The following is a 21,321-nucleotide window of genomic DNA, read 5'->3' on the forward strand; positions in this document are numbered from 1 at the left end:
TTAAAGTTTGTGCTCAAGAGAATGAATATACTGCTGGCTTTGATGGAAATTAAAATTAAAGCTATCAAACTCTTGTTCTAAGGCTCTAATTAACTTTTCATGACCTAACTTCATGGTTGGCTGTTTAATTTGGATGTTCCAAAAATTATCCAAGAGAACCTATTGCCTATCAGAAAACCTTAGTACTCTTGACCTATACCTCAGAGTTGGATTTATGATTCCTTCAACAATATTGCCATTAAAGTTGAAAGTAGGTACTGGTGGTGATGCTGGTCTGCTTATGTTATTTTGTAATCCACTAAATGGTGGAGGTTGATGGTGCATCATTATGCTACTGAAAGATGCTCTTCTGCCTTGTGGTCTTGTGCTATTCGATGATGGTCCACGATATTCCATTCATGTTCAACAAATTAATCTTGATAATATATCAGCTAATGTATTGTCATTACCTTTTATATGTTCAAAAATTGGTTTAAAACCATTTCCTGTAATTGAATCAACAAAATTAACCCATCTTTGGGCTGCTTGTTTATTAGCATGTATCTTATTATAATGAGAAACTATATTTTGACAATTTGTTCTAATCGAAAAATACTTCATTATGTAAAAATAAAGAAAATGCTTCAAATGAATTAATTATCCCTAAAATTTCTAAATCTGTTAATGGTAATCTTGATTTTATATCACTAAATTTTTCTGATGAATATCTACAAACTTGTTCGTCAGACTTTGGTGACTTCTTATGCTTTTTGTGGTATAGTATACCTGCCCATCCTAATAATGAAGCATGTGTTTCAACTATTTTGTAACTATCATCTAACGGTAAGGTTAATGGTTTAAGTTTAGTAATTTCTTCCTTTATATTTTGAACTAATTTAATATCTTCACTATTAAAATATTTTTGTACTGTTTTGCTAGTTTTACTATGTAAAACTGCTATTTTTCTTCCTAAATCCGAGATAAAATTTCTTGGATAATTTAACAATCCTAAAAATGTCTGTAACTGTTTTTTGTCTTCTAACTTATTTGGAAATTCTAAAACCTTTTTAGCTATATGATCTTGTAATTGTATTGTACCTGACTTGAAATACATTCCAAAAAATTCTATATCTTGCTTTTCTAATGCTATTTTATTTTTGCTAATCACAATTCCATTATTGATAAATTCTTGTAAAACTATCTCTAAGTGCTTCCTATGTTCATTTCTATTTTTATTATGTACTAAAATATCATTTACATAAACACTACAAAAATTATCATATTTCTTGAAAATTTGATCGATCTTTCTTTGAAAGATCGAATGAGCATTTTTAAGTCCAAATGGCATAACAAGCCACTCAAAATGTCTTTCTAGACAAGTAAAAGTTGTCCACTCAATTGATTCTTCTGCTAATCGTATTTGCCAAAATCCTAATTTACAATCAAATTTGCTAAAATATTTACTCTCTTGAATTTTATTTATAAGCTCATCCTTATTTGGTAATTTATAACTATCTTCATATGTATTATCATTTAATCTCTTGTAATTATGTTCTAGCTTTACCTCTCTTTAATTCTGAATGTTTTCTCACAATAAATGTTGTTGATCTATGTCTAGACTTAGAGGGTCTAATTACTTTTAAATTTAACAACTCTTTTATTTGCTGCTCAAACTCTTGTTTATCTATTAAACTACAAGGCATATCAGTCATCTTAATGGTTAAATCTGGGTTAATTATATCTAATTTGCTAGTATTTTATTTTTACTCCAATGTAACTGTGGGTCTTTTCCTATAATTCTAGTTTGTTCTGCTAATTGTAATAATTCTTCTAAACTCTTTGGTTTACTTAACTGTAATATTTCTATATGGTTTCCTTCTTCTAAAATCGGATATTCATGTTCAATATTTCTTCATCAAATTCTTCTATGTTATTATGCTCATCATTTTCTTTTGAGTTTTCAAAATAATAACATCTTGACTACTAGATTCTTATATACTTATACTTTTGTATGCTTCTACAATATTGCTTTGATCAGTTATTGTAATGTCTCTTTTGAAAAATGTTATGTTAGGGTTCATAAATAAAAACTCTTGCAAACTTTTCAAAAAATTTAAACCTAAAATGAATGGATATAATCCTACTGGTGAAATAAATGTTAATGGTAAATTAAATTGTTGTTTTTCTACTTTAATAAACTCATTATTAATGCAATATGTTAAGTAAACTAGTCTCTCATCAAATTGTGTTATTCTTATTGGTTTTGTTAATTTTTGTCTATATCTTTCTGGTACTAACTCTTTTCTTATGACACTCTTTGTACTCCCTATATCTATCATAATTATTGTTTGTATCTTATGTTCTTTTGCTGATTCTATTTCACAATTTATGGTAATTAAAGAACTATTTTTTTGACTTCTCCATACTATAAACAATATTTCCTAATATTTCAGTATTTTCTTGTGATTCTGCTGAATTAACTTCTAATAATCTATTACTATAACACTTTTCACATAATATTGAATATGTATTACATATTTATTTGCAACTAATTTACTACACTTATGATATTTTTCTGACCAACCTAAATTAATGTATTTATATTCTTCTTCATGCTGTTCTTCTATGAATGCACACATATACTCTTCTAAATCACTATTTGTGCTACTTGAATCTTCCGAATCTGAATCTATCATGTTAATACTCTCTATACTATAAATACTCTCATTATCACTTAAATCATCTAAACTGTATTTTGACTGAATATCCTCATCTTCTTCTAACTTAAACAGCTTTATCAAATGTGTTTTTTCTCTTGGCTGTTTACCTAATTTTGGACATTTAGATCTAATATGTCCAGACTCTTCACATGAATAACATTTACAACTACTCTTATCTTTTGGTGTTTTATATTTTCTAATCCAAGGTCTACCACTTCTTTTTCTAAATTGTTTTGGAATATATTTTCTCTTCTTATATGTTCTTGAAGGTCTTATGCTGAAATTCTTGTGCTGTTTGTATGGTTTATATGACTTATATTTCTTTTTGTATATTTTCTTATGCTTATTTTTCTTATGACAACCATACTGTTGTGGTAAGTCTATATTTTTACAACTCATGTAAAATTGCTTCCTAATTTGTCTCTTAGCTTTTATTTGACTACTCTTGTCTAAGTATATCCTATACATGTTAAATTCTAGGTCCTATTGCAATATCATTTTTCTTTGAATGCTTTTGCCATTCATTCCAAATTTTTTCTCCTATTGGTCCTTTTATTTTTGTCATATAAGTATCTAATAAATTAATATCACTAATTCTACCTGTTCTTCCTAAATATTTAAAGAAATCTGTAGTATACTCAGCTATATATTGTAAATCACAAATTTGTAATTGCTTTTATTTGTTCTTATTCGCTTATGCCATCTAATCTATTATGATCTAAAAATTCTTGTTTAATTAAAGTAACAAAACCATCAATATTAAAATGTGTTTTAGCTGCCTGATGCTGTTCTGGATTTTGGACTTTCCATGACTGAAAATAATAAAAAACTAAATCATCCAAAGTATGCTCAAAGTAATCTAACATATTTTGTGAATTACTAAAATCTAACATTAATGTTGCATGTACGCAGCCCTTTTCCCATCTCTCAATCATTCTTTCCCAATCTTGTGGATCTACATTATCTAAATTTAATATGTTACCTGCTATATTTATTTGTTCTAACCCTCTCAAATATGGAATCCTATTTTTTCTACGTGGTTTTATCATAATTTCTTCTATGTAATCTACTTTTGTTTTTTCATTATATTGTTCATTTGTTGGTCTCAAAAATTGTTGATCAATCCTACTTGCGTATCCTAAATTTTCTACTCCTAATGTACTACTTTCTTTTGCTGGATTACATTATTCTTTCAATTCTAATAAATTATTATATTCTTTTGATCCTAAAATATGTTCTACTCCTATTTCTAAATTAAAATTTTCATCTCTTCATCTGAAATTCTGTGTAGTCCTAAATCATATGTCTTATATTTTTCTAAGTACTTTTCTTCATCTAAATGGTCAATATCTTTTATAAGCTTATCTACAATATGATAAAAAAATTTCTCAACTAAATTAATATCTAGATTATCAAAAGCCATATGTATACTCTCATTTTCAATTTCACTTTCATCCTCTTCTATTTTTTCTAGTTGCTTGTAGTTACTAAACCTAATTATTGTTTGACCTATACTAGTTTCATATATTTGTACTTTATCTGGTTGTCTATTTCTTGCTACTTGTAAATTAGGTAATGTCCATTGAGTTCCTTCTAAAAAGTTATTATCTACGGGTTTTGCTTCTATCATATTTACATGTTTACTATCAAATGTGTTGATGTACAAAACCGGATGGTCTTGGAACAACGTAAATCCGACCGTGGATCTGCAATGAAATGTAAATAACACAAGATGTATCGTGGTTCACCCCAAGGTTTGGGCTACGTCCACACTGATTATGTATTTATTTGAGGGAATAGAGAGGGAGAGGGTGAAAGCTTCTGAGAGCTTCTGAGGATGAGAGAGGGGATCTCAGGCCTAGGAATTGGCCTCCGAGAGTGAGAGTGAGGCCCCCCTAATTGTGAGGGTGAGGGGTCCTTTTATAGAATAAGGACTTCTCACTTATTACATATCTGCCCCTTCCTTTATCCCATAATTACATTTAAGTCCCCTGAGTATTTGTACGAGATCTAAATACGAGGCCCTAAATATGGTATAAACAGTAGTCCCCCAAGTCTTCAGTCAAGAGAGTCTTTTGGCTGGAGACTTGAAATTCAGTCCATGTGTGGGCCGAAGTAACTAGATGTCGTCTAGAACTAATGCTTGATATGAGGCGGTGCCCAATCTGAAATGATGCTCAACTAGAAGTAGCACATGTTGCGAGGCCGTTCTGCTTGTAGCTTGTGTTGCCTTGGTTGGCTCGGCTTGTGGCGTTTGAAGGTGAGGGAGTCCCTTTTATAGAATAAAGGCTCTCTCCTCAATACATAAGTGATGGGTTAGAGTTGATGCTCGCAGTGAGACAGTTGCTCAGTAGACGGCGATGCTCTCTAATGGTGGTGAGGGAGTCCCTTTTATAGAATAAGGGCTCGCTCCTCAATACATAAATCATGGGTGATCTTTCAATGAAAGTGAGGGAGTCCCTTTTATAGAATAAGGGTTCGCTCCTTAATACATAAATAATGGGCTAGAGTCCCCCAAGTATTTTTCATGAGGCCCAGTTGAGGCCCAATATATGGTACATAATGTAGTCCCCCAAGTCTTCGGTCAATAGAGTCTGTTGGCTGGAGACTTCAAATTGAATCCATGTATGGGCCGAAGTGGCGGTTGTTCGGAGGCGGTATTTGTATACCTTGCACTTAAGATTTGTAAGTGAAGCTTTGAAGCTAGAGCTCTGTAAATGAAGCTTTCGAAGCTGGAGCTTTTGTAAATAAAGCTTTTGAAGCTGATTGACATGAGTGATGCTCATGAATGTTTATGTTGATTGACATGAGTCATGCTCATGGATGTTGTCATGAGTGATGCTCATGAATGTTAACATGAGTGATGCTCATGAATGTTGACATGAATGATGGTCATGAATGTTTATGTATGATTGTCATGAGTGATGCTCATGAATGTTTATGTATGAATGACATGAGTGATGCTCATGAATGTCTATGTACGAATGACATGAGTAGTGCTCATGTATAATTTTGAAGTACTGGGTGTATTTTTGATCACTTGGTTGGTGATAATAGAGGCAAGTTGCCGAATAATTTTTTGGAGTACTGGGCATACTTTTGGTCACCTGGTTGGTGCTATTTTGGGCTTATGGGCCTTCGTCCTCCACAACATGCCAGCCCATTTATTTTGGGCTTTGCCTTTTTTTTTTTTTTTTTTTTTTTTTTTTTTTTTACCCTCTGATGGGATTTATCCATATTACCCTCTGATGGGGTTTATACAAATGTCTCCGAAAGATAAAATAAATTACATCATTCTGGTGGGGTGTTTATTCCTTGCTTTTGCTTTTGTTTCCTGCAGCTCATTTGATTGCTTTTGTTTTCTGCTTTTGTTTTTTTGTTTTTTGTTTTTTTTTTTTTTTCTGCTTTTCTTTCTACTTTCTGCTTTTGCTTTTGTCTCCCGCAGCTCACTCGTGGCCTCGGTGGAGCACGTGGCTCCTTTAATGCTGAAGGGATGGCCTAGTTGCTTTCGGCCTGGTTGTTTTTCTTTTGCTTTTGCTTTCCCCATCCTTGTTTTTCTTTCTTTTGGCTGGCAGATGGTAGACAGTCATCATATCATTAATAATAATAATAAAAAATCCTTATCTTCAAGAGGTCTTCCACTGCTTTTTTGTAAGATTTTCCTGAAGCCATCTCGAATTCTTTGGGCTTGTGTGGCTATCCCACCACCGAGAATACTTGAGTCTACCCCAAGATTGGATCGTCGCTCGCCTCTCCTCGAGCCCACCGGACTTAACCGCCAAACATTTCGACGGGTTCACTCTGAAACCCGGACCGCCACATTCTCCACATTCTCCACCCTCTCCAACGGCGCAATCTGAAACCCGGGTTCACTAAATTTTGAAATTCTAAATTAAACTTATGATTATATCTATCAGACACTTTACCAATATACATTAAGCTAATACATAAATTTTTATACTCTCCTTTCATATCGTAATTTTTTGTTCTTATGCTTACTTTAATATATTTACTAAATTCATTAATTGTCATAACATAATTTGGAATATAACCTATGACTGCTAAGTTTGAACTTAAGTCTACTTCAGCTGTTGCTATTGCTGCTTGTTGGTGATTATCTCATCTATCATCATATATGTATACTAATGCTTTTGTACCTACTTGTGCTTTTGTTAATCCTGCTATTCCAATTAATATTGTTCCTATATGAATCTAACTAAAATGTGATTTTCTCAAATGAGTAACTGCTTCTTTACTAATTAAATTAAGTATAACTTCTTTATTGATACAGCTAACTTCATGTTGACTGATGCTACTTACAATTCTACTTCTGTTTTCAAATAAACCTAATTGATACAAATTATATTTATTTTTCTGTGTTCTCTCAAAACCTCTTCTAATAAATTCTTGTGCTTCTTCTTCATTAGGATAAATATCTTCAGCTTTAACTACTTCTTTTCCTTTTTTTCCTAAAGAGTTCAATTTTATATTATCAAAAGGATTTAGCGTAGGTATTCTAATATTATTATTTGCACTTAAAGTTAAATTTTCTAATTTATCTAGCAAAGATAGTGGAAGTGATGAAGATGCATTATGTAAAACTTGGTTTATTTCTGCTATTTATTCTTCAACTTGATCTAATTTTTCAGCCAAACTTAAAACTAATTGAATAATTAAATTATTTTGCCTAATGGGAATATTACTACTAGATACTTGTGTTGAAAAATCTGTTAAACTTAATGGTTATTTATCTAACTTACTAATTTCTTTCAAAGCTTGGATATATTTTCTGCTAGTTCTAGAATCGGTCATTAAACTAATAATTTATCTATTTTATTATGCAAGTTATGTATTTGTTCACTCAACTCTTTTGGCACTCAATGAATTTTTTGAACTTCTAATTTTAACTGCTCAACTATTTCCAGTGAATTTTTTTGAACTAATTGAATTTTTTTGAACTTCTAATTTTTGAACTTCTAATTTGAACTTCTAATTGTATTTGTTCACTCAACTCTTTCGGCTTACTATCTATGAGGTCAACAAGCTATTTTATCTCTCTTTTGCTAGGAAACCTTTGAATATTTTTATTATTATCTTTTAATTGAGATGTAATATAGTCTAAATTTTGTCTAATTGTTTTTATGGAATTTTTCTGAAAATGCTCTAACAACTGGTTTAACAAATGATTATGCTTATTATTTTCTAATTTTATATTTTCTGCTTGACTAATAATAAGATCCATAATACTATTGGCTTGTGGATTTTCTTCACTATACAAAATATGATTATGCTTTTTAAATGGAAAATAACAAACTAAACTATTTTGGTCTAAGGATTTTTTTTTTTTTTTGAGGTTCACTAATTTCTAAATTAAGATAATCTATCATAAACTATAATCTATCTTTCTCTAGAGTTACGGCTAACTAGTTTCTTAGAAACTCTCTTTCTTCTCTCAAGGTCTCTAAAACTTGATCTGTTGCTCTTTTTGCTTCTAAAACTTTATGCTGCAGTTCTGTGTTATTATATTTACGAATAAATGAAGGATATTCAAGATAACCAAGACAAGACTTCTGCTTCTTCAAATTACTGGTAATTCTTTTGGATATATATGCTAATCTTCTCTTTATGCTATTTATAGTTGGATGTCTGGGACAATAAATACCTGGTGGTTGTGGCTGACAAGGTCTACAAGGACAATAATATTTGTTGTTCATACACAATAAACAAATGTGATATTAGTTGTGTTAATGACTTCCGTCCTCAAGGTACTTTACTATTATAATTATACTATTAAAATGCTAAACTTAGCTCTGATACCAGATTCGCAACGGAAGCCCGGTTAAATAGTCGGATGAACATTATAACAACTAGACATAAAACCCTGCACATGGAACTCGACATGTTTCAGCATGACGGCCACTCATAGTACAAGTATAAGGCCTTAAAGGCTGAACTCCGAAGAACTCAGAGATACCTTGGTTAATATCTAGTTACTTGTATGACAAGCATTCAACTATAACAGGGTGCTTGAACAAAGTATGATCGTCAGTTTAGCAGGTTAATAATATAACTACAATAGTGTTTCCCTGTTTTAGACTAGAAGTCTAATTAAACAAACACACTAAAGAAAGAAAAGAAAATTTACTTAAGACTTGGAGATTGCTTGAATATGTACACTTGAACTTTTATTGATATATAGAATGTTTACAAAGAGAAGTTTACAAAGGAATGTTTACAAAGGATGCTTGGAAGGTTTTGGATACTTGAGTGTATGAGGATTGAAGGATGGTGTGTGTATGGTGTGTCTCTGCTGTGTTGTTTCGTGTGTTCTACATGGGAGAAAAAGCTCCCTTATTTAGAAATCTAATTCCTAAACAACAAACTAACTTTCCATCTATTTACAACTTTTTGAGTAGTGACAGCACACTGTTTCTGAAAGCTGTCAGCACTGGTTCTAGAATCTAGCTGACTTGTCTTTGCTTTAATGAAGGTCATGTGAATCCATGTTGTCTTGGCTGCTGCAATATTTGCCACCTTGGTTTTTGTATTCCAATGTGATCTGAAAATGTCAGTCTTCTTTTCTCTTTTTTTGGATGCATTCTTTGGAAAAATCATGTGAACTTTGCTATGAACATTGCTGAATACTGAGCAATCTTGTATATATGTGTGAGGGGCAAGATCGGCATTTTTGCAAAATTTTGTCCTAATGATTAAAATGAATTTTTTTTGGGGTTTTTAGTTAGTTTTCCATTATTTGTATGGGATGTAACTTTTTCACTCTCGTTTCTCTTTATGAACTCATATTTTTCTTAAGCCGTTGAAATTAGGTTATTGAAAAAAAAAAAAGCCTTATAAAAAAAATAAACAAAGAGGGAACCCAGTGCAGAAAATAAAAATAAAAATGAGGGTGGGAAATCACTTTAAGTTTTTTTTAGTACATATATTCAATTATTTACTTATTATTAGACTTAATTACAAATTTTGTCCTTCAATTTTAGTTTTTGTTCCACTTTGATCCTCCAACTATTTTATCCCACCTGAAGTTCGAAAAAGTTGACATGATTAGTGGCATGCACATTACAAGTCGGTTGTTTTCGTGCGAACTGACCATGTACGGCGTCAACTATATTAACAATGAAACTTTTCACACCGGCACCAAACTGTGAGTGTTTACTCCAACCACAAAGAGAGATGAGGGAGAAAGAGATGGATGAAAGAATTAATTGGGTTCTAGGTTGATAAAGTGTTTAGTGAATCTGAAATTTAGTCAGTTTTAGTGGCAGTTATAAAACACAACTTCATACCAAACTGGCATATTTAGGTTGACTGGTTGGTTGATTTTGTTTGTTTTTAGCATAAATATGTACCAATTCGTTAACATACCACCAAGCTATTTTTTATTAACATAATGACACCGAGCTTTTATTGCAGCCTATGCTACTGAATCAGCGGCCGTGTTGAAGAGACAATGATTTCATTTGCAAACATCTATCGGCGGAATTAAATATATCATGAGGTTATCCGATATTGTAATAATCATTGATCAGCAAGACGAATATAGAAGTGATTCGTGCTAATAGATAAAAGATATTTTGGTCAAACAGTTGAGTTATCGAAATGTTCCATCAAAAGTCGATCACCTTTTGTTCCAATCCATCAAAAAACAAAAAGCAAAAAAAGTCGCTTTTCGTTCTTATTAGATACATTGTTAAAAATTCAGGCACCAACTTGAGATGAAATAAAGGATCAAAGTGAAAATAAAAAAATAAAAAAAAAAACCCCTAAAATGTAGGGGAAAATTTTGAAATTACCCCTTTTTTTTCCTTAAAAATTTGGTATGCCTGCCCCGCATTACCAAACTTCCATAACCGTTTCATAGACAAGATCCAGGTAGTCTGCCGAAATAACCGTTTGGCGTGTATCGAATGAAAACAATTCCAAAGGAGCGCAATCCGAGGTTCTTCGTGGAAACCCTTATGAGAACTTTTGAATGTCTGTTTATTTTTCACATGTAATTCCTTACAATTGTTGCTGCAAAACTTTGTGAGGCATTGGAACAACATTCTTCACCATTTTGCATATCGGTACGTTTTATAATTTAGTCCTTTTTATATATTTGTTGAGTTTGTTGTAATCCATGCATGCCTTATAGGAGAATTTCAAGGTGCAAAGACGTCCATTCACATTGCTCTAATCAACTGGCTCAATCGGCCTCTATTGTTTGAGAATCTTGCAATGTATCATAATTTGGTATCATTGCGTTCAAGCATTTTAAATTCCAGATGTTTTTAACCATAAAAAATAAAATTCTACGAGTTTTCTTGTCTTTTTCATCCTGGATTGTTCATGATATCAATGTTATGACTTAGGAGCACTGTGCTATAATTAAACAGCAAGGCACATTGTGTTAACCGTCACAAATGTATTCCTTCTTTGAAGAAGTCACGGATATTTCTTTACAACATTATTCCTCCTGTTATTTTCATCATTTAATCGATTTGAATTGGTGAAGGTGATCAAGATCTGACCGTCATGGGGAAGATAACAATGGCGAAGAAGAAGAAGAACACGATCATGGTCACACCATTGATGATGGTAATGATGACGATGTATGTATTTGTTGGAGATGCAGCTGATACAAACAGTGTTTATGATCCATGCTCAGATGCAAAAATCCAGAGATTAGATGGGTTTACTTTTGGCCTTGCATTTTCAAAAAAAGACAAGTTCTTTTTTAATCAGACTCAACTTTCTCCGTGTGACAAGCGGCTTTCGCTCACCGGAAATGATGCCCAGCTTGCTGTGTTTAGGCCTAAAGTTGATGAGATGTCTTTCCTAAGCATCAACAACAGCACCTTCAGTCCGGTGTGTAATCCAACTACTTAGCTTGATTATCTGGTTAGAATTAAGATATGTAGCCTCTTTTTATTTTGTTTAATTGGTAATTATTGTTATACGATCATGCTATGGAAGCAGAGATACAATTCATGTTTCTATAGTTGCACTGAGAAAAATCTCAACTGCTTTCTGTCACATTCGGAGTTTATCGGGCACCAAATTCTGAATTTGCAATTATATGTATGTTTGGAATCGAAAAGTTTTTTCCGGTTTATGGTAGCCCTAAGATAAGGGTTGTGGAAATGGATTATGAAATTGCTAAGGCGTGTCAAAATCTTTGAATTTTCCTCCCTGCAATTTTGATTGCTTTAAAGTAAAATATCGCTTGCTTCTATAAAGGTTGAAAAGACTCAAAACCTACTGGAAACCCTAAATTTACATATATGTAGTCCCCTTCTATTGAGGGTTCCCTTACATAACACCTTATGGTATCTATATATACATACATATAGCCTCTAAAGTGAATGTGGTAGTTTTATCTCCTGCATGAGTCAAATTAATTTTGATGATTTTCCATAAATTCCTCTACAGATCAAGGCTGGTGGGTACATGGTAGCTTTTGCCGGACGGAAGTATGCAGCAAGATCACCCCCAATATTGGTTGCTGATGACTCACACACCATAACAAGCTTCACCTTGGTACAATCTCTCTCTCTCTCTCTCTTTCTCTCTCTAAGCATCAGCAAGCATTGAACTTGTGTTTCGTTTTGCAGGTACTTGAATTCGAAAGGGGGACTCTTCTTAATTTGTATTGGAAGAAATTCGGGTGCAAGGCATGCTCCGGGGACTATTCTGTGTGCCTCAACGATGAAGATTGTGCTGTTCCAAATTCAAAATGTAAAGGCAGTGGTGGATCTTTTGACTGCAACCTAAGCATACAGTTGGCCTTCTCAGGAACAGACAAGCATCTTCAAGTGCTTAACTCCTGGTATGAGGTGAAAAATCTTCGGAAGTACTCACTCTATGCCCTATTCTCCAATCTTCTGCAGTAACAATGCAACTTAATATGTGGTGATGGGTTCAAGCTTGCAAGCTTGAATGTGGTGGTTGTATCGAAGTGTTTCGTCAAATGGTGTCTAACTGCTTGTATGATAGATATTTACCAGTTCACATTTTCTAGGCGCTAAATAGTTAAACCTATGTGCGACGTCTTGCTTGGTACTCCCCGAGTAAAGAGGGCCTAGAATCCAAAAAACTCCGTGCTCAAATGGTTAAGGGATTTGTAACCCAGTTTTACAACCTGATAAGTTTAACAAATTTAGTCATTACTTCATGCTAATTTGTCGCCTTTGTCTTTCGTTTTCATTATGTACCAAAATCACCGTGCCAAAACTGTGTACTGAAAAAAATATATGTAGGTATATATGAAGTTAGTGTATGTGGGTGTGTGAGTTTGTGCCTGTGTTCTATATATTTCATGGGAGTAGCTCATTAAGGTTGAGAATAGACCTGGCAGTTTATGACACAATACGATGACACGACACGAATATAACGGGTTTTGGGTCAACACGATAACTAATCGGGGTCATTATTGGGTGACACGGTAAGAACCCGTTAATAATGGGTATACACGCGGGTAACACGTGGGTAACTTGTTTCAACCTGATAAGAAAAAAAATTATTTTGATAATTTTAAACTTTAATTACTAAAAGATTTATTATAAAATAGAATAGCCATATTAATATATACAATATATTCTACATTAAATATATATTATATAGTTTTGTATTATTATTCTATATAATTTAAAACAAAAAGCTTTGGTCATCATTTATTTTTAGGGTAAATCGTCAAAATGGTCCCTGAGATTTGCATAACTCATTACTTTGGTCCCTAAGATTCCAAATCGAGAAAAGTGGTCTATGAGATTGTCCACCATCCATCATTTTGATCATTCTGTTAAAAATTCGGTTAAATGTCCTGGAGCTCTTGGCCGGAAGTTTGGGCTATTTTCAAAGCTTCGTAACTCAATCATTTCTTAACCAAATTCAACCCATAATATATCAAAATGAAGATAGGAAAATGTAGAATAATATTATAACTATTTCAAAGCCCAATAGTTGCCGAAGATGGCCGGAAAATAGCCTCAAAGTTGACTGGTCCGAGTAAAAACTTGAAAAAAGTTTTGGTCATTATTTATTTTTAGGGTAAATCGCCAAAATGGTCCTTGAGATTTGCATAACTCATCACTTTGGTCCCTGAGATTCCAAATCGCTAAAAGTGGTCCCTGAGATTGTCCACCATCCATCATTTTGGTCCTTCCATTAAAAACTCCGTTAAGTGTCCCGGAGCTCTTGGTCGGAAGTTTGAGCAATTTTCAAAGCTTCGTAACTCAATCGTTTCTTAACCAAATTCGACTCATAATATATCAAAATAAAGATAGGAAAGTATAGAATAAGATTATACCTATTTCGAAGCCCAATGGTTGCCAGAGAATAGCCTCAAAGTTGACTGGTCCGAGTGAAAACTTGAAAACTCGCCGGAAACTGGGTAAACTTTAAATGTTCATAACTTCTTCAATACTCAACAAAATCATACTTCTTGATGAGAAAAAGAGAATGGTACCTTTTTTGGAGGCTAACTCGCTGTGGTTTGGCCGAAAAACGGCTCAAAAGTGGCTATCTTGGTCTCGAGTTAGCCACTTTCGAGCCGTTTTCTGGCCAAACCACATCAAGTTAACCATAAAAAAAGATACCATTCTCTTTGTCTCGTCGAGAAGTATGATTTTCGTTTCGAATTACTTGATTTCGTTGAGTATTGAAGAAGTTATGAGCGTTTAAAATTTACCTAGTTTCCGGCGAGTTTTCAAGTTTTCACTTGGAACAGTCAACTTTGAGGCTATTTTCCGGCCATCTCTGGCAAGCATTGGGCTTTTAAATAGGTATAATCTTATTCTACACTTTTCTATCTTCATTTTGATATAATATGGGTCGAAATTGGTTAAGAAACGATTGAGTTACGAAGCTTTGAAAATTGCCCAAAGTTCCAGCCAAGAGCTCCGGGACACTTAATGGAGTTTTTAACGGAATGACCAAAAAATGATGGATGGTGGATAATCTCAGGGACCACTTTTATCGATTTGGAATCTCAGGGACCAAAGTGATGAGTTATGCAAATCTCAGGGACCATTTTGACGATTTACCATTTTATCTCCCTACTCCCGTTACCCTCTCTCCCAACCCGCCGCCTGTTCTTCCTAGCCCCTCTCTCCCGTCGTATGTTCTTCCGGTAACCTCTCTCAGTATCTCTTTTATCCTCCTTCGTGCAGTGGATGCTTGGACGGAATCATTCTTGATCTTGTCATCTATACTCTGGTCGTCTCTACATCTTTGCATTCTCCAGATTCCACTCCAGGTTCGATTTTGTTTCTACATCTCTACATCTCTGTTCTTTTCATTTGTTTAATGTTGTATCTTCATAAAACTTATGTTTTTATTTCTTATTTTTCATTCGAAATTATGAATTTTCATTTCTTGAAAAAAAAACCCATGTTTTGTTTTTAAAATCTGATAATCTTTTATTTGTTCCAACATGCAGTGATTTAACTTTGGATTATATGACTTGTTAATTGATATGGGGATTCTGGATTTTAGCTACTGATATCTGATTTACTTTTTCTGTTGAAATCTGCTCAGGGGGTATTTGAATTTCTGCATTTCATTTGCTGAGTCTGTGTTTACTGCTTGTTAAGTACATGATGTGCACCCTACTGCTTGATGTAAATTTGTTTAAAACACAAGTGTTTTACCAATCTCACAGTCTTGTGTTGGACCAATTTGGCACATCTCCGTGCATAGTAGCTCGTTTAGTTTTATCAGTATCATACTTATCCCCTTATTTGGTTTTTCATTTCAGAGATTTCTTCCTTCTATGAGTACATTTTTCATGAATTACATAGCCATTATGTGGTCAATTTGAAATGAAGCAGCAAAACATTATAGTGTTGTTATATTTCGTTTGCCTATGGATATTGGTCTTTAAACATTTACCTTATATGCTGTATTGAATTGGAAGACCATAAGAAGGTTAGGTTTACACTGCATGCCCCAGACCTAGAGTCTTGTTTGTGTCGTAAACTGAAGAATTTTGTGACATTTTTCTTGTGCCATCTTTTTTTATTTGATGTCTCTTCATTCATACGCTGTGAACTCAATCTATTGTCCTTTTTTTTTAACAGGGAGAGTTCTATAATTATTCTGGATGCGGTAACATATTCAATTCAATTGCAACCATCCTGTTGTGCGCCAGTTTATTGTAGATGCTTGAGGTAGAATTTCCTGCATGTTCAGTCACAATTTTATCAAATAGAATTTCTTATCATTTGAAATATGCATTGGTGAATTTGATGTGGAACCTATTTATAGCTCCCTGAGATACTCTGCATTGCATAATTACATTGTGAGCTCTGAGATCTAAAGTTGTGTAATAGTCATGTAATAGTGTCATTCCATAACCCAAGTGTGCTTCTAAATCATATCATTTTGTCTATATGACAATCTTCCTCTGTAATTAATAATTATTATGGAAAGGAACTAGCAAATTGCTGTTCTTATAAGCTCAATTATTCCCACTGGGGGTGGGCTTGCAAACCTTTTTTTCACTTAAAAAAAGTATTATGTTTTTTATTTGATTATTTATTGGTTTAAAATATATTTTCCTTAACAGGTAACATGTTAGGTCATATTACCCGTTAATATTATCGGGTCGATTTCAGGTCAGGTCATTTTACCCATTTATTTTAACAGGTGTTACAGGACACGACCCGTTAAGATATCGGGTATGACACGAAAACAACATGAACACGGGAAACACGATATGAATGCTAAGTCTAGTTGAGAAGGTTCACCTTTTTACACATTACCAATGGGTTCCCAAGCCTTCGCTTGATGGCAGCAATTGCAGTTGCAAATGCCCTGACAAAATTATTAACGTGCTTTTTTTTGTCGAACAAAATTATTAATGTGCTTAATGTGGTCTTCTTGTCAGTTTTCCTCGAGGTACATGGTGCATGTACAATCTTTTCATTCATTGCACGTTTTAAGAAAGAATTGGAACTTAAAAAAAGTGTTACTTTCAACAGGTAAGTTATGAAAAAATTTACCTCGTGTATAAGAAATCTCCACAAAACTGCCCTTGGACCAAGTAACACTTCTAGCCCTGTGTATGATGACCAAGAGTTTTTTGCCTGCAAGGAAATATGTCATCTTGGAACATAGTTTAACAAGAGGACACTTTTGAGTCACGAAAAAAATCGAGGTAGTTTTTCCCGCAAAGGTATAAAAATTGTTGTACTCTTCGCCAGCTTCATTTTGACATATTATGAGTCAATTTTGGTATTGGTCGGTTTCCTGCAAGTTGTGGCTGTTGGTCGCCGCATAGCGGTGGCGCATGGTCACAATGACCTACTTTGCCTTCTTAGGCTATTTTCGATGCCCTGAATCTGTTTTTGGCATCTGCTTGACGTAATTCCACTGTTTAAGCCTAGTTTCGTAAAGGTCCTTCACTTGACCTTTGTGGTAGATGAAATTCCAACTGTTGGATCATCATGAAATTATACTATGTTGTTGTGCATATTATTGGAGGATCTTGGGAACTTGTGCATCATAAATTTAATGTGCAGCTCATCAAGATTGAATTACGTTGGGTTGTTGACCTTACCATTGATTCAGAGTTGAAACTTTTGGTCAATATATCCTAAAATCATTATTGAATGTTGTAGTTGACGTGTATAACCTAGAATTAAGTGTTTTATCAATAGAATTCTAAGACGAACTTGGACTTTGTTTAGGCGGTAATTGTTTGTAAGCGCCTTGATCTTTGTGCTAGCAAAGATTTATAAATGTGTTTTGCTATGGATAATTGAAATGTTTGTGAAATAAGAGGGCTAGTAGAGGATTGTTGACCCATGGTTAAGGAGAGTTGTGATACCAAACTCAATCCTATCTAGTTCCTTTGAGTTGTTCAAAATTAGGTTTTTAGAATGCTAGTTGGTTCCGTTGAGTGCTCAAGAACCGTCTTCCGCTTTTGCCTAGATTTCGTTGAGTGGTCCAGAATCCCTATTTCTACGTGGTTCCGTTAAGTGGTCCGGAATCGTGTTATGTTTAGATTCCATCGAGTGGTCCAAAATTCCTTTTCCTATCTGGTTCCATTGAGTGGTCCGGAACCGTATTATGTTCGGATTTCATTAAGTGGTCCATGATCCCTTTCCCTATTCAGTTCTGTTGAGTGGAACATTGTTTTGTTCAAATTCAGTTGAACGGTTCATAACCCTATCTTCATTGGATTTTGTTGAGTGGTTTGGAATCGCTTTCCCTCTTCGGTTTCATTCAGTGGTCTGGAAACCTATCTTTGTTGGATTCTGTTGACCGGACCGGGATCCCTTTTCGTGTTCGGTTTCGTTGAGTGGTCCAAAATTCTGTCTTTATTGGATTTTGTTGAGTGGTCCAGAATCATTTCCCTATTTAGTTTCGTTTAGTGGTTCGGAACCCTATCTTTGATTCGATTTCGTTGAATTGGTTTGGAATCCCATTTCCTATTGGTTTTGTTGAGTTGGTACGGGAACCCTAGGTTCTTGTGAGTAAAAATTGCTCAAACCTATGCTTATGTGTGTAACTTAAGGTTATAATGATGTTATTTGGAATCCTAATAGAGAATTACGGCAAACCTTATGGGAGTTTAGGTTTATTAAACTTAATGAAATGATATTTGATCTTAATGGTTGATTAACATAGTTAAATGTTTGTGCATCTTTGATTTATTGAATCGATTATCTATTGTGGTTATGAAATTGTTGTTGGAAAATAGTGTGATATATGTGAAAGATGAAATGGCAATCTTGATTGTTAAATGGTTTCGTTAAGTAGTCTAGAATCATGCTTGTCGAGTTCTATTGAGTGAATCTAGAACTCTATGTTCTTTTGCTACGAAGCACCATAAGAAATGTCGGAGTTTAACAAAGGGTGAACTACAAATGGCTTGATCTCGTATTGGGGTACGTATGTAGTCTAATATAGAGGTTAGATGCAATCATGAAATGAAAGAAAAAGTTACTATGCTTTTGAAGCATTGGGTTGTCTTTTATCATGTCTCGAAAGCGAGGCATAATAGTTAAATAGGTATTGATGTCACATGTCGGTCCTGGAGGTTTCTCAGGATCGAGGCTTGACAATACTCACCTACTTCTTAAAATGTTGAAAACCTCATACCTATACCTCGTGAAATATACCCAACACATCCTAGAATGATCACCCATGAAGGTTAGGACATATCTGTTTCCAGTCACTATTGCAGTTTGTATTGGACCACAAATATCTGTGTAAATGTTTTCAAAAGGTTGTCTAGCTCTCCAAGATTTTCCTATTTCAAAGCTATCTCTATGATGCTTGCCAAAAGCACATCTTTCACAATTTTCCTTGTCTTTTTGCAGTTCTGGTATTCCTTAAACCATTTCTATTTTCTCCAGATCTCTCAAGCTTTGGAAATTTAAGTGACCATATCTTATATGCCACAGCTGATAGGAGCATATTTATGCGACTTAGTTAGCTTGTTTTCTTGCATTTATGTTGTTAGTTCATAGTTATTTATGTATTTTAAGCTATTTTCGTGTGTTTGTAGATTCAAAAGGCTAAAGTAGCAAGAAAGTGCATTTTGGTGCCTTTTGGAGCATTTTTTGGCTTGGAATAGATAGCACATGCTTGGAGAAGAAGGATGGACGAAATTGAAGACCAAAGGAGGTTAGGAATGAGCAAAGAGATGAAGGAAATAAATTCAAGGCAAAAGAAGACAAGGAAACTCAGCAAGAAAAGAGGAAACATTAAGTCAAGTTACCTTATTTTGATTTAACCTTTCCTAAATCCTAAATTACAAAGGTTCCAGCCACAAGGAGAGTTCCCAAAGATGTTAGGACACCTAATGTAAGGTTCTAGAAGACCTAATCCCAGCAACAAAGGGATGCCGCAACACCTTTCCCTTTCCCTTTCCCTTGCTGTGCAAGGCATGCACTTTCCTTTCCTTTTCCTTGTTGCACATACCCTTTCCTCTTTCCTAAACCCTTGCCGCATATCCTCTTTCCCTTTTCCCTTGGATTCTGATTTGACTTAGCCTTTTTCCTTGTGGATTTAGAGTTAAAATCCTTCTACAATAATTAAAACTTTATTATTCCTTTCCTTTTATTTTCTGCCGCACCCTAACCTTAATTCCCTAGGGTTTTGACATACTTTGCTATAAATAAAAGCCATTGCCGCACCATTCAAATCATCCATTCACTATCATTCACACTTTTAGCCATTCTTCCATACAATTCATCAATTCAACCTTCACCCACACCTTGCGCCACAGCAAAGAAGAAGAAGGAGCAGCCTTGGACATATTGGCTATTCAAGTTGGATTGCTAGACGTTCTTAGGTGTAATCTATCTTAGTTCTCAATGTTTAATTTAAATTCTCTTTGTTTTGCTATGAACATGAGAGGCTAAACTCATTTTAGCTAGAGGAGACTTTGAAACCATGATTATATATGCAATATGAGTTGGTTATTTCCAGTTATAATTTGTGAATTGTGAATGCAATTGACTTAAATGTTTGATTCAGAACTTATTCTTGTATGTTTATTAAGGAGGCCTACTTAGTTTGCATGCATGAATTTGATGCTAGGATATAAGGGAGTTTCACATAATCGTTACAAACTTATATTCACAAGTAGTGAAGGTCGCTGGTCACGATCGTGTTAAGTTAAATTCCTGACATGAGTATCATGATGTCATAGTTACGAATGCCTTGTCAATGCTTATGATTTTCACAGAGCTAATTGATCTTTGCTTGTGTCTCTATTATGCAGTTCATGTAGGGAACTTGGGAAGAATAATTTGGTTGCCGATGCATTGTCCGTCCAATTCAATGACTTAAGGAAAATCTCAGGGTTAATTAGTGATGACACGGTTAATCTGGGGCATTGTTGTTCATGGTTTATTGAAAGAGTAACTGGAAATCAATTCGTATGCATATGTGTCATGTGTGGAGAAGGACCCTCTAGCTAGCCCATCATCCATTAATTCACCCAATTTCGTCCAAACTTTGTTTAAGTTTACAATCTACTTGTTTTAACTTTAATTTCGTCCAAAACCCAATTCCCCTTTACTTTATTGTGTCAAGTTAGTTAGAATCTGTCCGATTTGTGTTTTTAAGTGTTTTGAGTCAAGTTAAAATCAATTTTCGTCCAAATCACCTCTTAGTGTCTAGTTTGAGTTTATTTGATTGTTTTGTGCTATTTTGAGTCTTTTTAGTTTATTTTGAGTTCTTTGAGTCTAATTAAGTGTTTTCGAGCCTAATTTTATGTTTTTTTAAGTCAGTTTTAAGTAGATTAGCAATCACTCCTAATCCCCGGCCTAGAACGATCCCTACTTACATCTTTACTACAATTGTCAATAAGAGGGTTTAATTTGAGTGCTGTTTTATATCACATCAACAGCCAATGGTCTCTGTGACACTTGCTCTCACTGAGATAGAATTATGATAACTTACTACCAGTGGGAGGCTCCTATTTTCAGTCATTTCAACTCTAGTGACTAAGTTTTCCAAGCTTTTGTCATCGAAGATTTCAACCATTAAATCACAAAATAGTAAGAAGCCATGCAGTATCATTTGGCGTACATTCAACAAATTCTCATCAAGTCCAGGTATCACATGACTTCTTTGATGTATCTCTTGTCTTTCTTTGTTTCAATCA

At 34.1% G+C, this 21,321-nt stretch overlaps 1 protein-coding gene across 2 annotated transcripts; it reads left to right on the forward strand.

Annotated features, from left to right (window-relative positions):
- Positions 1–10,563: 10,563 nt before the first annotated feature.
- Positions 10,564–12,870, forward strand: LOC103437345 (uncharacterized). 2 transcript variants are annotated; one of them, XM_008375815.3, is made up of 4 exons: positions 10,564–10,783; positions 11,212–11,564; positions 12,129–12,236; positions 12,311–12,870. In XM_008375815.3, exons 2-4 carry the CDS (start codon positions 11,232–11,234, stop codon positions 12,587–12,589), a joined length of 720 nt encoding a protein of 239 aa, XP_008374037.1. In that variant the 5' UTR covers positions 10,564–10,783; positions 11,212–11,231; the 3' UTR covers positions 12,590–12,870. The 2 variants fall into 2 exon arrangements, with proteins under 2 accessions (XP_008374037.1, XP_070678391.1); XM_070822290.1 differs by lacking the exon at positions 10,564–10,783 and adding an exon at positions 10,847–10,949.
- The last annotated feature ends 8,451 nt before the right edge of the window (positions 12,871–21,321 follow it).

Source organism: Malus domestica, chromosome 05 (genome assembly GCF_042453785.1).
Source record: "Malus domestica chromosome 05, GDT2T_hap1".
NCBI lineage: Eukaryota > Viridiplantae > Streptophyta > Magnoliopsida > Rosales > Rosaceae > Malus > Malus domestica.

Excerpts from the sequence above, each read along its gene's own strand:
- LOC103437345 (XM_008375815.3), top strand. The coding sequence starts at position 11,232 with ATGGGGAAGATAACAATGGCGAAGAAGAAGAAGAACACGATCATGGTC. Across the intron at positions 11,565-12,128 it reads ACAACAGCACCTTCAGTCCG|ATCAAGGCTGGTGGGTACAT; the intron begins GTGTGTAATCCA and ends ATTCCTCTACAG. Across the intron at positions 12,237-12,310 it reads CCATAACAAGCTTCACCTTG|GTACTTGAATTCGAAAGGGG; the intron begins GTACAATCTCTC and ends TTCGTTTTGCAG.